The sequence below is a fragment of the Falco peregrinus genome, chromosome 5 (genome assembly GCF_023634155.1).
Source record: "Falco peregrinus isolate bFalPer1 chromosome 5, bFalPer1.pri, whole genome shotgun sequence".
NCBI lineage: Eukaryota > Metazoa > Chordata > Aves > Falconiformes > Falconidae > Falco > Falco peregrinus.
In genome coordinates, this window is record NC_073725.1 from 66957685 (window position 1) to 66972062 (window position 14378).

A 14378-nucleotide genomic window follows, 5' to 3' on the forward strand; every position below is an offset into this window, starting at 1 on the left:
GAAAATATGCCGACTCACAGGCATGTGTGGCTTCCTAACGAGGAAGCTGCAGCCCAGAGGCCAACGAGTAAATTTCTCTGTGCCCAGCCACAGAGGAGTTGCCTTCGTTCATGGCCAGGGAATGAAGAGCCACTAACCCTAGGAGGACTGAACTCATCTTTTGCACTGTGGTTTTGACTGAAGCTACTTTGGGGTGAAGTCTTGGTCCTGTTGAGGTCAGTGGCACAACGCCCACAGCAGGAGGCCAGGATTTCACCCGTGACTTCAGCTCAGCTGGAACCAACATTTACGAATGTTTGAGTTCAGAAGGATTTGCAGAACTGCACAGGAACAGATTCATTTTAACTCATTTTCCCTTTAAAAATTAAGCTACAATGGAAGAGTAGGAAACACAATAGCAATAATGGTGGGTTGGGATGATAAACAGAAGAGTAAAGACGCTCAACAGTCAGACATGGCATACCCCAAGCATTCCTTTCCCAGCCTGGGAGAACGCAGAAGGTAAGACAGGAACAGCAATGGAGCAGCCAGATGGGGACCCTGCACTTAACATGTGCCACTGACATTGCTCCACTGAAGTCAGATGGAGATTAAATATTTTGGCAGTGTTTCTCAGTGGAGAATCTCCCAGTTCTTGAATTGGTTGCAGACTTAATTGAAGTCACTCACAGTAACCAAGTTGGGAAAATTTGCTTTGTTGGTGTCCCTTTAAAACCTCCTTCAGTGTTGAAAAATGAGCCTGTACCCAGGCTGGTGGTTTTCCATGTTTCTCACTCCCTAATCACTGCATGAGATCCGACCTGCTTAGAGATTCCCAGGAAACATTTGTAACTACTCGCCCCGCAAACATTTCCTATGGTGGAAGGGTCAAGCAAAGATCTTTCTGACTTGCATATCTTCAGCACATCTGAGCTGACATCATCCAAATCACTAGTGATTTTTTTCTGAAAACTTGACAAATTTGGTCCAAATTTTGTTTGTTTTAAGTTCATTTGTGTTAACTTGAGATCTAGGCAGGACAGGACGTGACAAACACATCCTGCGGTGTTTCTGGCTTAGAATGAACTAATTGCTGGAAACTTGGCAAGAAAAGTGGTTTCTGGAGTTGGGGGTTTCGGATAAGCATTAGATAAGTGCCTGAACATAATCATCCCCTGGGTGGGCCTGATGCAACCTGCGCTGAAAAGCCCTCCATGGAGCCACTCCTTTGGGCAGCTGAGCCCACGCTGTCGCTGGACCAGGGCTTCACAGGACGATAAGCACTTACTGCTCCCAGGAACAGTCTCTGGGTGGCCTGGAGCCATCCGTGATAACTGAGCCTCTCACGTTACAGGTTTGCAGGTTGGTCCTTAAAAGGCCTCTTGCATGACTAGCAGACACTGTTTATGTTGAGCAGGCGATACCTTCCCTTAGGGCTACGCTCTACCCCATCAACGGCTTTAGTCCCAGCTTATCAGGGTCTTCCTCTGCCAAATGAAACAGTTCAGCCCCTCAGTCTTATCTGGGAAAAGCATGATTTACAGGAGATGACAGGACCTTTCCCATTCCACCCAACAAGCAGCTGCTCAGGGAATGCAACTGGAGACACACCAACGAGCGCTGGAGGTTTCAGGGTTCTAAGGAGGAGAAGGGAAGGAGAGGGTGCTGCCATGGGGCGAAGCAGGAACAACGGGAAGCCAAGGATGGAGCAACTGGAGCACTCTGCATGTTCCATATATGGAGAAACTCCGTGACACTGAAACAACCTCCAAAGAACTGGAGGAAGCCTCACTGTTGGATGCATTTCAGACTAGTCTGGGCAAAGCTATGGCGAGCAGAGGCTGGAGAATTACCTGGGCCCCCAACAAAGAATTCCCCCTTCTACCGTCTGCAGTGTGTGGGGAGAACAGAAATGAACAAAGACTTCAAAAATCTTCCTGCTATCACCTGTCATGCACTAGATCGCACGCTGTCACCACGTGAGCTCTGCTAACAAGCATATTAACAAGCAGAATAAGAAACAGATCTCTAGTGTGGCTGAGCTATCTCCAGCCAATATGGGCATCGGCGAGGACTGAAACGGGAAAACAAACGTCCCCTGAGGTTTTCATCCCTGCATATGCTTGACCAGAAAAGTCCCCAAAACCGAGCTTCCGCGTGAAATTTTAAATTTTGCCGCGCAGCTGCAGCTGGCGCTGAAGCAGGGTACCTGCCCCGGAGCGTGGCTCCGACCAGCGCAGCTCCACGCTTCCCTCCTGGTTGATTCTTCCCTTCTGGAAGATATCTGCCAAGGTTATTTTATAAACTCCTTTCTATTTATAGCACAGCTCCTTCAGCTCTAATGAGATAATCTTCTGGCATCTCACCATCACTAATACTTACTTTGATGTTTAAAATAACATGTTCTGAGGAATTGATCTTTTTAAAAACCCCCACCTTTAAAACATAATCAAAGCAAAGAAATATATGACTAGTGCAACAGGGCCAAATGCCTGGTGATGCACACAAAGTTAATGACATTGCAACTTTTTCAGGGCAGACAGTTTATAATACTCTGACCGCATCGTACAGGAGGGAAAGAGGCATTGGCAGCTCCTGAAGATGGAGAGAGACAGCAAAAGAGGGAAAGGGAGCCCAATATGTGTTTATTCTCAGGAATGAAGACAGCAAGGAACGTATAATTCTGCAACAGGGATTATAGCTGTTGCTTTCTGTAATTGAGAGTTTCGTCCATGGCAGCTCTGCCTAAGATAATTAGATTTTAGAGCAGCAAACATGCAATCAGATAGCTTAATGCAATAAAAAAGTGGAGTGGTGTGGGGATAGGGGAGGCGAGGGAGACAGCGCTCGAGTGCAGATGCCTGACTCCCGCTGCCTGCAGACACTTTGAAACACAACCCTGCGTTTTTATGGAAACTCTGAATGTTGGAGAAGGGTGAACATGGTTTTCATTCTCATAAATGTTTTTCCAGCGTGCAGTGCTCTTCGGGCTCATTCCTTCTCCAGGGAGACAGTTCTGATTTCAAAGAACATTTGCGTTCCCTCCACCCTAGACCACCCCACTCCAACCTCAAAGAGTCTTCTCTGGAAAAATTATTTTAAAGAGTGTTTTACCTTTTCTAGTGTTTTCCCTTCTTTCTTCTTTTTCCCCTTTTAATTCCTTGAGCTTCTTTTTTTTTTTTTTCTTTTTCCAAGCAGCAGCCAAAAGCTTCTCTCTCCCCCTCAGTCCTGCGCGTGTCAGAAACTTTCCAGGCTGAGGGTTTATGTCGCCTTCCTCAATAACCTTCTTCTGTCAGACCCAGGCAGTGCTGCAGCTAGAGGCTTTTCTAAAAAGTCTCCTTTCAGGAAGTGAGCAGTAATAAGAGAGCGGCTTGGAGGCAGCATGTATAGGGGCTGCTAAAAAAAAAAAAAAAAAAAAAAAAAAAAAGAAAGAAAAAAAAAAACTTGCTCAGGAATTTTGCCAGGATTATCCCAAAAAAAAAAAAAATCCCCAAACCCACAAGGCTGTAAAAGTCCCGCCCTGACTGCTGACATCAGTGCAGAAGGCAGGTCTTGCCTGCAACAGTATAAAACTAATCAGCTCAGCCTTTCTGCAAAGGAGCAGGCACTGATCTCCCCCGAGCTGCCCCTGACACCCAGAGCCCCAAGGCAGACGGCTCCCTAGCCGATAAAACATCCCAATAAAAGCGATAAAGCAAAGAGGTCATGCTGAGGTGGCAGACAGCAGACAAAACAGATAGAGCAAGCCAGGATTTTTGTTTTTCCCCAACAAACAACACTCCCATCCTTCATTTTAAGCTGCTTTTAAAAAGCCAGTGCATGTCTGATGAAATGGCCTTAACAAAGGCAGCTGTGCTCTACAGTAATGTTAAGTATTGGCTTTAAATTTAAAAAAGCCCTCAAGAATTTGCTAATGTTTTAAGAAGTCCCTTCCCTCCCAAGTTACATCATTTTTGCCCTGCTGGCTCTTGTGATGCCATAGTTTCTCTTGTTCTGCTGCCACCGTGGAGTGTCCCACAGAGGACAATACATTTCTAAAGTAAAGAATAAACACTGCAAATAATAAAATACTGCTTGTTTAAAAACAAAGCCCTCTCAGGACACATAAAACAATAAGCAACAATAAAAGGGCAGGAGCTCATTTCCTTTTGAAGTTGTCTTTGAGATTAGAAAGCTGGACGTGTAAGCCTTGGTAAAGAGAGAATTACCTGGCAAATACGATAAAAACAGGCTCTTCCAAATTGCCACGCGCTGCCTTGCTCCGGACACAGAGAGGGGCCCTGGGAAGGACACCAGGAAAGGATGGCAACGCCAGGCAGGGGACCTCCCGCCTCAGCCCATCTCTGGGGACAGAGGGACCCCAAAACCACCCTCAAGGAGCCTTTTAGTATAAAAGGACTTGAGCAAAGAGTAAGGGCCTGAAAAGTTGCCAGGGGCAGATGTAAGCTAAATCTTAGACTAAGGTCCCTGAACATGAGATCCCTCTGCCCAGGAGCAGATTGAAGGGGAGAGCTCTGGGAGGGGGCTAGAGGGTCTGCAGCCCTGTGAAGTGTGGCGTGAATGCAGGACAGCCAGCCCCTCGAGACTGCATGTCCTGCCGTGGCCCTTCTAAGTACCAAATTGCCAAATCCACAGGACCCAGCCCTGGGGCTGGCCTGAGCAGCCAGGGCTCTTGGCGATGGTCCTGGGTGCCACCCAGGCTGACCCAGCACTCGTCTGTAACCGTCTGACCATTAGATGGGAATGGAGAAAGAAAAAGCCACAAAGACCTGGCCAGCCCTACATCCTAATCGGATGCCGGCCATGACATGCGTAAGAAAATGGCTTAAGAAAAAAGCAAGAAGCTGTGGTACTTTGTGGTATAACCTCCTACATCCTCTACTATTAGTAAATGAAGTGCAGGGCTAAACCTAAGCCAGAAGCTGTGTCTTTGCATTTAACAGCCATAATTCATTTTCTTCCATGAATTAGTGTAAACTCCTATTGAAGCCCTGTGTGCTCCACTCCTTGCATGGAGCAGCAGTGACCTGAGCAGATGCCTGGGAGGGACCTGCTGAGCCTCTGCTGGTCTCAAAGTGTTGCCTGGTAGGTGTGCTCTTCCTAATAGCCCTGAGAAAACAAGGAAGGCATCCTTTGCTCTGAGGAGGAGATGCCTGATGGTGAGACTCACAGCCCCCAGCTCTACTCCCGGTGCTACCCCAGCCTCCGGGGCATCCCCACACCGGCACAAGGGCCACCCTTCCTTGCAGGGTTAGACTGGAAAGGCCTGGCTCTCGGTTTCAAAACTGACTTCAAAGGGACTGCAATTGCTAGGCTGGATTTTTGGCCAGTTCCCTGGCTGGGTGGAAAGAGTGGTTTCCTTCCTCTCCAAGCCATGCTAGCCATTGTCTGAGCCCCCAAAGCACATACATAAAAGAGCAGCTAAACAAAGTATTTGGGGTTTAATTGAATGGTGCTGCTTCTGGCCAGGGAAAAAACTAATTGCTCAAAGCGTGGCGTGGTGCCATAGCAGGGGCTTTCTGTTTGCTGAGCTTGTCTCCAAACACACTTGGCGAGTAATGGAGAGGGACTGAGGTGCAGATGCCCATCTTCCCTGCCCAGCAGCAAGTGGCTTGGTGCTGCCTGCCTCTCGCCCTTCCCAGGAGAGTCCCTAGTCTCTCCTGGACAGTAAATACAGTGTTACAGACTCCCAACATACAAGGACATACAATCTGTGTGCTTGGGGCCAACTCCCCCAGCCCTGTACCCAAAACTAGTACTGCCCCGAGGACCCTCTCATACTCATACCAGGTCAGCTCAAAAACTAGGTCTTACTCCAGTCTCGACTTGTCTCTGAAGGGCTGATGGAGCCACCTCAGCTGTACACACTTTCCCAAGCCAAGGCCTCCATCACCTGCACAAGAGCCTAGATAATGGGGAAAAGTAAAGTGACCATCAGATACTCACAGAAAACAGGCAGAGGGTACAGGAATCTGCCTGAAAAAACGGGTTTCACAGGCAACCGATGGCCACTACAACTCATCTTCAAATCAAACAGTGCCAGCCAGTTCCTCTTTCTAGGATAAGAATGAATTTCCAAGAGACACTTTAAATCCCCTCCTTCCAGCTCCCCTGCATCCTCACTCACTCCTGGGATGGAGGGGAGCCCTGTGCTCAGCACAGCACCAGAACCAGTGACACTGCACCCTCCTGTGGCTACACACGGCAGAGGCAGCACTCTTGGATGCTGCGAGGTCCGGGCTCAGCACCAGGCTGGTAGAAACCCTGCAGGGATGATGTGCTGAACCCCGGGGAAGCACAAAGAGCAATGCTTTCAGGCAGACTTGGTGCCATCACTTCTCGGTGGTGCTGGCTGAAGCCCAAATGCATCCAGCTTGCACGACACTGAGGCCAATGCTCATTTTAAGGCTTGTAAGGCTGCAAACTCTGTCCTGGTTGCCATTGAAACACATAGGGAATGATGCTGAGGCCTGATGAGATAATTTTGTATAGCCATTTTGTACATAAAATAAAAATTTCTCTCTCTTGCTATGTCTAAACTGCAGGGCCTGGGCAAAGTTCCCAGCTCTGGCTCTACATCACAGCCTGGCCCCAAGTCCATGTTGGGACTAGCTCCTTGGCCACAGACTAACCCTTTTTATGGTTGTACAGTACCTAACACAACGACGCTCCATTCAGTCTTTTAGCTACTGCTGTAATAAACAAATGACACTGCTCTGTTTGTAGCCCAAATACTGCAGGTTGAGAACCTGCAAGTGAAATCAACTGTAAACAAACATTTTTGTCTTTCCACTAGCGTAGAGACATGAAAACTAATTGCCCAACAGTAAAATTCAATTTAATTAATCCCAGGTGTTAGATAAAGCTTGAAGGAGCCACTGCTCGCTTTGAAAGAACAGCTGTCAAAAAGCAATTATCAAGATCATTGTACATCACCTAAACTTTGTGGGGATTTTGGGCAAAGGACAAATGTGCAGGTGAGCCTTGCTGAGGGCTCAGGACTGAGAGCTCTCCACTTGCACCGCAAGGCTGGGTGTGTTGGGATGCTGCCTTTTCAGTGTTGTAAACTGCCTAAGTGACTCATCCCTTCTATCTCAGGATCTCACCTTGTCCTTGGAAAAACCTTTAATATGGATTTCTGAGTAAACATCAACAGCTCTATGTCAAAATGTAAACAAAGGGCCCCTCAAGTGGGATTTGGCAATGAAATGCCATACAGGTGAGTAATGCTCAGGGAGAGCTTGTGTTTTGCATGTATCTAACCTTACTACTACATGTTTTTATTCCAATCAGTCTTGACATCAGCAACCTCAACTTGCCACGATCATGGTCCCAGTCCTTTTTCTTTTAGTCCTAATTCTTTTACAGTATAGTCTTCTGGTTTTCTGCCTGCAACAGTGAGACACTTTGGGATTCTCCATCGATCTCACTGGGGCACCTCTTTGGATTCAGCAGAAAGATGTCAGGCACTGCAGCCTTTCTCCCCAGCTACCAAGAGCTGGCCCTGAAAACACTGACCCTTCACCCATCTCTCTTCTGGAAAGGGAGACATGCCCCTGAGGAGCAGCTGATAACCTTGCCAAAAATAAGGTGGAACCAGTGTTGGCTGGTTCCCAGCCCAGCTGTTAGTGTTATGGCCATTTTGGTACTACACAGAGCTGATCAGAAAAGCAGGGCAGGAAAAACAGGCTAGGAGAGGCTTCTTGGGCTACTCAGCCTAGATCCTGACCATCGCAAATCACAACTCCAAAGCAGCCCTACACAGAGGGCCTTTCTCAGGCCTTTCTCTTTTCTCTGGCCTGGATATAGAAAATCCAAAGAAATTAAAGCTCTCCTTACTGCCTTGTGACTTCCAAGGGACAGAGATACGCATGCAAAAAGCATCATTTTCCCCATGAACATCTGTTCAACAGGCAAAAGGAGAGCTTTGCTCTCCAGGCAACGTCTTCCCCCAACACATTTATTTAAATAATGACAGCTCTTCGCCACCTTCCTCTGGTTTGTTTTCTTCCACAGAAGACCCATGCCCTGGCACTGAGGAGGTCTAAGAGCTCTTTCAGTCTTCAGAGCCACACAGCTTTTATTTTCTCTTCTTTCCTTTCCTGTGCAACAAGGAAATAGGTCACATTTCAAAGAAACCAGCGAACGGAGGTTAGCAAATGCCAGATAGCTTACTGGATGGTGTGGCCCGTTCCCCTCATCTTCCAAAACTGGCACATTTCTCACTTGCCAAAGAACATTTTCCTCCTCCTTTCCTTTCTTTCTTCAAAATTTCTGTAACGAAGCCCTGTCAACCCATCCTGCTCATCGGCAAACCAGGTAAGAGGCACTTTTTTTTTTTGCTGGCAGTATCTTCGGTAGCTGTTATACGACATGGCTGCTTTGTTCCTAGTCTCGTACCTTTCTGCACATCCCGGTAGTATCAAGGGTTTAGTGGCAGGAGGGAAGATCCTGTGAAACATTTGTGTTGATAGGCCTAGATTAATCCACCGTGCAACTGCTCTAGCTTTTCTACTGATTACTCCATTGGTTCAAGAAAATAAATGGTGTAAGTTAGGGGGCATCATATTCTTTTTGAAGTGTGTGTGGGGTTCAGATAAGTCCGAAGATGCTGAAATGATGGCTTGTAGCCCAATATTTGGGCCAGCCATTCTCTTCCCTCCACCTCTGGACACAACATCAAAACTTGTCTCCTCTTGAAGTTTCTCTTTAAACTGCCTGCAAGCCTCAGTGGCAATGTGGCAAGACTTAGGATACCTGGCACCTGCTGAATAATGCTCCAAACACTTGAGAAGGACTTCTGAGATTTCCTACTGACAAATGTAACAGCAAATATAATCAAAAACAGAGGCCTCAGGTGAACTCACATTTACTTCCTATAATTTCTTTGTCATCTCGCCTGTTACTGCTCTGCACTTTCTGTGCAAACAGGCACAGTTCCAAGTCCCATCAATTCACGCATAGTCCGTGGTGTTATGGAAGAAACTAGAACAAAGGAAAGTTGAGATTAAACCTCAGAAAACATTTCCTAACAGGCTGATCTATTAGACTGTGGAATAAATGCTGCAGGGACGCAAGGGAAACCCATCACATGGGCAGAACTGGAGAGGGGACTGCAGAAGGGATCAGGCAGAAGGCTCCTTTGCTGGCAGGGGGATGAACAATCTGAGCTACAAGGTTATGTTTTCTGATATATTTATGATTTTTGTATTTTCAACCTTTCATCATTCTTTTTCCTCTTGAGAAGGGGAGGGACTGAAACCTCTGAAAAGCTTGCTGATGCTCTCAGCAATAGGATTTCCTAAAGAAACATGGATGACACCACAGTAGTATTTAGAATCCAGGCATATATGCACATGGGTGTTTAGTGACTTCAAAAGTTAATTCCCATTAAGACTTAAACCAGAAAGAAGGTTCCCTGAAAACTCTCACAGAGCAAAGATTATGCCACAGTCTCTGTACTGCCCTGTAAGGCAACCAGCTTCACAAAGAGGAGAAAAACCTTTGAAATACCAGGCTCTGTACATGACCTAAGCCCACTCAATCAGCTACATAAAACTTGGCTTGAGCAGCAAGTCTGAGAGAGCCAATGCAGTCAGAAAGGACAACAGATGTATTGGTTAAGCCAAGCTTTGACTCACACAAGCCCCAAGCAAGTGGGACCAGCAGCATGAAAGCAGAGATGCCAATGGCAAAGGATGCCAGTGAGAAGATTTTTTTTCACCTGTAACAACTGTGTGGGTCTGAGTTGAGTAACATGACTGGGAACAGAAGGATGCATGAGGCTGCTGTTAGCAGGGCAAGCACTATCAATGGCATTGCAGAAAATTAATCTGGAGGGCTGGAAATACACAAAAGTGCAGACAGCTGTTACCAAGTACTTTAAAGCCCTGTACACTTTGTTTAGCACTTGCTTTCCCAGGAACCTCTAACTCATACAGTAGCATTAGATGGGCAGAGTAGGTTAGGAATTACAGTATACTACTTGTTTAGTCCTTTCCTCACCAGTGCAGGAATATGCATTTGTAAACAGAGTTTTGATCACCAAATGTGCTTACTTAAGTCTGGTAATATCCCCAGAGGTGCCGGGAAAGGCCCTGCTGGGTGTGGAATTGAATGGGCACAGCAGAGACTGGGGCCAGGCTGGAGAGCCTGGAACAGAAGACAGATACCAGGGGCCATGGAGAACATGGGCAGCTTTCTACAAACTCCATACAGAGCCAGCAAAGTTTAGCCACTGTAAGGGAAGTAGTAAGGAAAAAGCATGAACTGCGGTCTTAGATAACTCTGCTTCCCTAAATCCTATTAAAATAATTAGAACAAAAAGCCTTTGCTGTTATTTGTAATAAACAAAAAGCCCTGTGCAGATCTAGCCCGCTATTTCGCTATGCCTCAGTTTTATACTTGGAAACTAGAGATAAGAAGCTGCTTGTTAGTGGAGCATTTCAACACTCAGAACAGACCTTTTCACATAGGAAATGACTGATTGTGAATGCAAACTTCCACTACCATTTGCACGTCACACACTTTGCTCAAATCTGGTTACCTGCAAACACATGCTTACCCTTCAGAGCTAATAAGCTTTTGCAAGAGTAGAGCTGGTGAAGTCTAAATCTTTAGCTTCGCCTGCCTCCAGCTGTATTAATTCTTCTCTTCAGCAATTTCCTACGACCATTCTGTAATCCTGTGCAGTCTGAAATTTATATTTAATCCTCATAACATACACAAGTAAAGGAACAGTCTCGCTGTGCTTTGAAAGAACATTCAAAGAAATCCTGAACAGCAGCAAAGAGGCAAAGTTTGCACTCCCACTCTGATGAAGACCTATCAAGACTGTCATTAGCCATCGGGACAATATTTTACACCTGCAGTTTTGGAAGCTCAGCTGGATCTTGTAGAATTCCCCTCCTGGTTGCAGATTAGATTTCAACCTCAGATTCATCTTTTGTCTTTTAAAACTTCAAACAGAACTGATGCTCAATAAATGTTGCTGTCATGTTCCAGATAACTTAGGTTCTGAGCTGTCTTTCTATTTTATTTGCCTAGTTTATAACCTTAAAGCCAGGAGCTGCCAGGTCTGCCAGTGCCATGCCCCTGGCTCCAATCAGACTGTGTGGCTTACCACTGTTCTGGCCCTTTTTTACAAAGCTGGGAAGGTATTTTGTGGGATGTTAAACGTGCTCTTGGCAATACAAGAACCATCTCCCACTTCCCTGTGGCTACTTTAGTGAGTAGCAAGTGCCAAGGAGCAAGTGTGAGGACATGAAGTTCATCACCTAACAGAGCATCTTCAGAAGACCCTGGTGGAAGCATGACCTCAAACCACTTGTGACTATTGAAAGGAACAGGGTTGCTAACTGCCATCATCTCCTAGCTCATGCCAGGGCAGCGTAGCCAAAGACCTAGTTTTATAAGTCACAGAAGGCTGAAGCCTCTCAGCCCAGCCTATGTGACAGTCTTAGGCTTTCAACAGGATCAGGGTGCCTGACTTTCTGCAGTTCTGCTGATCAGTGCCGGCCCCTGCCCTACATTCACTGTGCAGAGGTACCCGAGCTGGCTCAGGGACTGGAAACGCTCAGCTGTGGTCACCCAGTGCAATACTAGTGCAGTATCTTTATGGACAACAGGTGTTAAAAGCAGCCACAGCTACCAAGCACTTCTCCATGCCATTAGCTGGACCCTGCATGAGCACCCGATTCACCCAGGACCTTCTGCAGGTGCATCAGAACACAGGAATCCTCTGCAGCAACCCAGTACTTGGACACTACTCCTAAGTACGCAAAAACCACACTCACAGGACTGAAACTATTAGCAACTGCATAGCTAATCTGGACCTGAAGAGATGGCAGGAGGGTTTATAAATTTGTCTCAGCTGATGACAGAATTACTTTAGCAGGGACAAATGCACATAAGCCATAGAGTACAAATGCTAAAGTTGAAAATTTAGGCAAGGCCTGTCACTTGTACCTTGGGATATATATACATAGCTGTTTTTATTCTGAGTAATCCTGAAGTACATCAGAAAGCAATCACTTCATCTCCTGGGTGCCCCTGAGGGGACAAGACAACACACAATTGTTGCAGTGAGTTAACTCAAACACCTTTAGGGATCTGGCATAGTAAATGAGGTAAGATGCTTCACGTGATGCTGTATTTTTCTGAAAATTCCACAGGATTTTAAAACGGCACAAGAAACCTCAGTTCAGAGCCTCACTGGTCATGATAAAGCATGCATAAAGATGACAAAAAGACTTTTTCCAAGGCCCATCATAGATCATCTAGAAATGCAATGTGCTTGCCGTGATAGGCAGCATAATGTGAAAGTGTGTTACTTGGGAGAACTCCAGCCTGCTGCAGTACTGTGGCATGAGCTCTTCTGCCTCTCAGCTTCCCCAGTTGCAGAAGAGGGATCATCCATGCCATCCCTCAGATGCCTAGAAATCTAGAAGAATTGAAAAGTAGCACATGGGTGTAGAGCACATCCACCATCAGCACACTTTCAAGGACCAAAGTTCTCCTCAACCATGACAAAATCTGGGGTAAAGCCTCGGAAGGCACAGGGAACAGTCCCGGCTCCTAGGAGAACTGCTTGCTATCTGCCAGGTTTTCCAGCTGGCAGCCAGCACTGAAGCACAGCAAGGTTACAAAGCAGATAAGCAATTTTAAAGCTTTCCTAGACACATACTGTGAAAATCCTGTCGCCAAGCATTAAAAGCCTAAAGCACAACACTGAGCCTTCCAGTTCATCTGCCGGGAGCGTTGGCAGGGCTGCTCAGACCTCCACTAGCACTGCAACAGGATGGAGTCAATGGAATGCACTGGATTCTGCCAGGGGCTGCTGGAAGGGTCCTGGGTCAGGCAGCATGGGGATGAGCTGCAAAACTGCAAAGCAGAAATGACTGAGCAGCAAAATAACCCCAGAAAAAGCAGCTTGGTCATGTTATCTGCTAACTATGAGTACACAAGCACCTGGATAATATTAGTGAAAGTAGTCTCAGACCTTATTTCATGAGGATTTGACATTAAAAAAACTTTAAAATCACTCTCTCCAGGCACTTAAGAGTTGTTGCTGCCTGCCACAATTAGCTGGACAGAAAAGCAGATAACAAAACTGGAAGAGATACCAGACCCATTATCTATCAGTCATTGACTCAAATATCAAGCTCAAATCTCAGAAAAAGTCTGTCTGCATCTGATATGCCTAACACAACCACATTTTGCCCACGTTCTCTCGTTCTGGCCAAAAAGAGCAGGAGACTGAAGCCAGCTGAGTATTTTAAGTCCTTAAAGACTTAAAAAAAACACCAACAAACCAACTTAATTTGTGCTTCTGAAAAGCTTCTAAATAATCCCTCAGCAGAAGCCTATTAAGTAAACAAAGTTATGACAGGTTGGGCCAGTAAAGAACAGATTATTTGTTTTTATCCTTGCCTATCTGCTATCCTGCTCCTACCTGCTTCTTCTCCATCTCATTAGAAAACTCCCAGTGTGCAGCTCTGGAGCAGATCACACTGAAATCCAAAAAGTTGTTGAGATTTGTAGGGCAGGTGAAAAGTTAGCAAGAGTAAAAACCATGACCCTTTTCCTGTTAGATGTTTGTGTAGATTCTGAAGATTACTTGTGAAGTTGTACACGTATGGTTTGCCCCTCATTTCTTATCTGAGGAGATTATAATCGTTCATGAGCGGAGCTAAGAAGGTAGAGGTAGGAGTTCCCAGCATAAATATTATATGACAACTACAGCCTTATTTTATTAAGTTAATATAGCCCTAGAGAAGAGTGTGAGACTACACACATTTCTAAAAAACAGTGGAAGAAGCATCCCCCTAAAAATCCTACATCAGATATTCAAGGTCCTGTGGGTATTATTAAGTCAAGCAATAAAGGATGGAGGGGTATCGGCGAGGGTCCTGCTAGAGTCAAACTGTGAAGATGGGTACTCAGCACAGACTCTAGTGCTGTGACTGAGCCGGGAAAAAGAGCCAGAAAGTAGTGCTCCAAGGAACATAATTTTGATGCAGGAACAGACAATAGTCTAGAGGTAAGTCCTGCAGACACAGAAAAATGTGGCAAGAGGTGCCAGAGGCACAGGCAAAATTTTCAGGGGTGTTCAATGCCACCTGCATCTCTCCAAAATCACATTACAAGGGTAGGGGTTAAACAGCACTGGGCACTTCTGGGAACTCAGCTGGGCCCACGCAGGGCAGGACATGCCCTGCACAGCTGCCAGTGCCCTGGCTTCCCTGGGACCTGGAAGGATTTCCACTTAGTTTCTGCTGAGTGTGCTGAAGAAAAGCTTATTTGCAACTAATTGTTGCTGCCGAGACACACCCGCTATGCAGTGGGCTGCGAGAGCAACAACAATTCTGCCAGCAATGCCCAAACAACTGCCAGGCAAG

The 14378-nt window shown here is 46.2% G+C and overlaps 2 protein-coding genes across 4 annotated transcripts in view; one reads left to right on the plus strand and one right to left on the minus strand.

The window, feature by feature from the left end:
- ADAMTS10 (ADAM metallopeptidase with thrombospondin type 1 motif 10) overlaps positions 1 to 3369 on the minus strand; it is a 58552-nt gene extending 55183 nt beyond the window's left edge. Inside the window, 1 exon segment of the mRNA XM_055806227.1 lies at positions 3094 to 3369. The gene's annotated coding sequence lies outside the window, so the exon portion shown is untranslated.
- Positions 3370 to 8079: 4710 nt separating this feature from the next.
- The window catches only part of LOC101916784 (tyrosine-protein kinase ZAP-70), a 28849-nt gene continuing 22550 nt past the window's right edge, over positions 8080 to 14378 (plus strand). The window contains exon 1 of one of the 3 annotated variants that reach the window (XM_055806299.1): positions 8080 to 8298. In XM_055806299.1, coding sequence (XP_055662274.1) covers positions 8139 to 8298 — 160 coding nt within the window. In that variant the 5' untranslated portion in view covers positions 8080 to 8138. The remainder of the gene's footprint in view (positions 8299 to 14378) is intronic. The other 2 variants (XM_005241684.4, XM_055806300.1) reach the window with 2 other exon arrangements.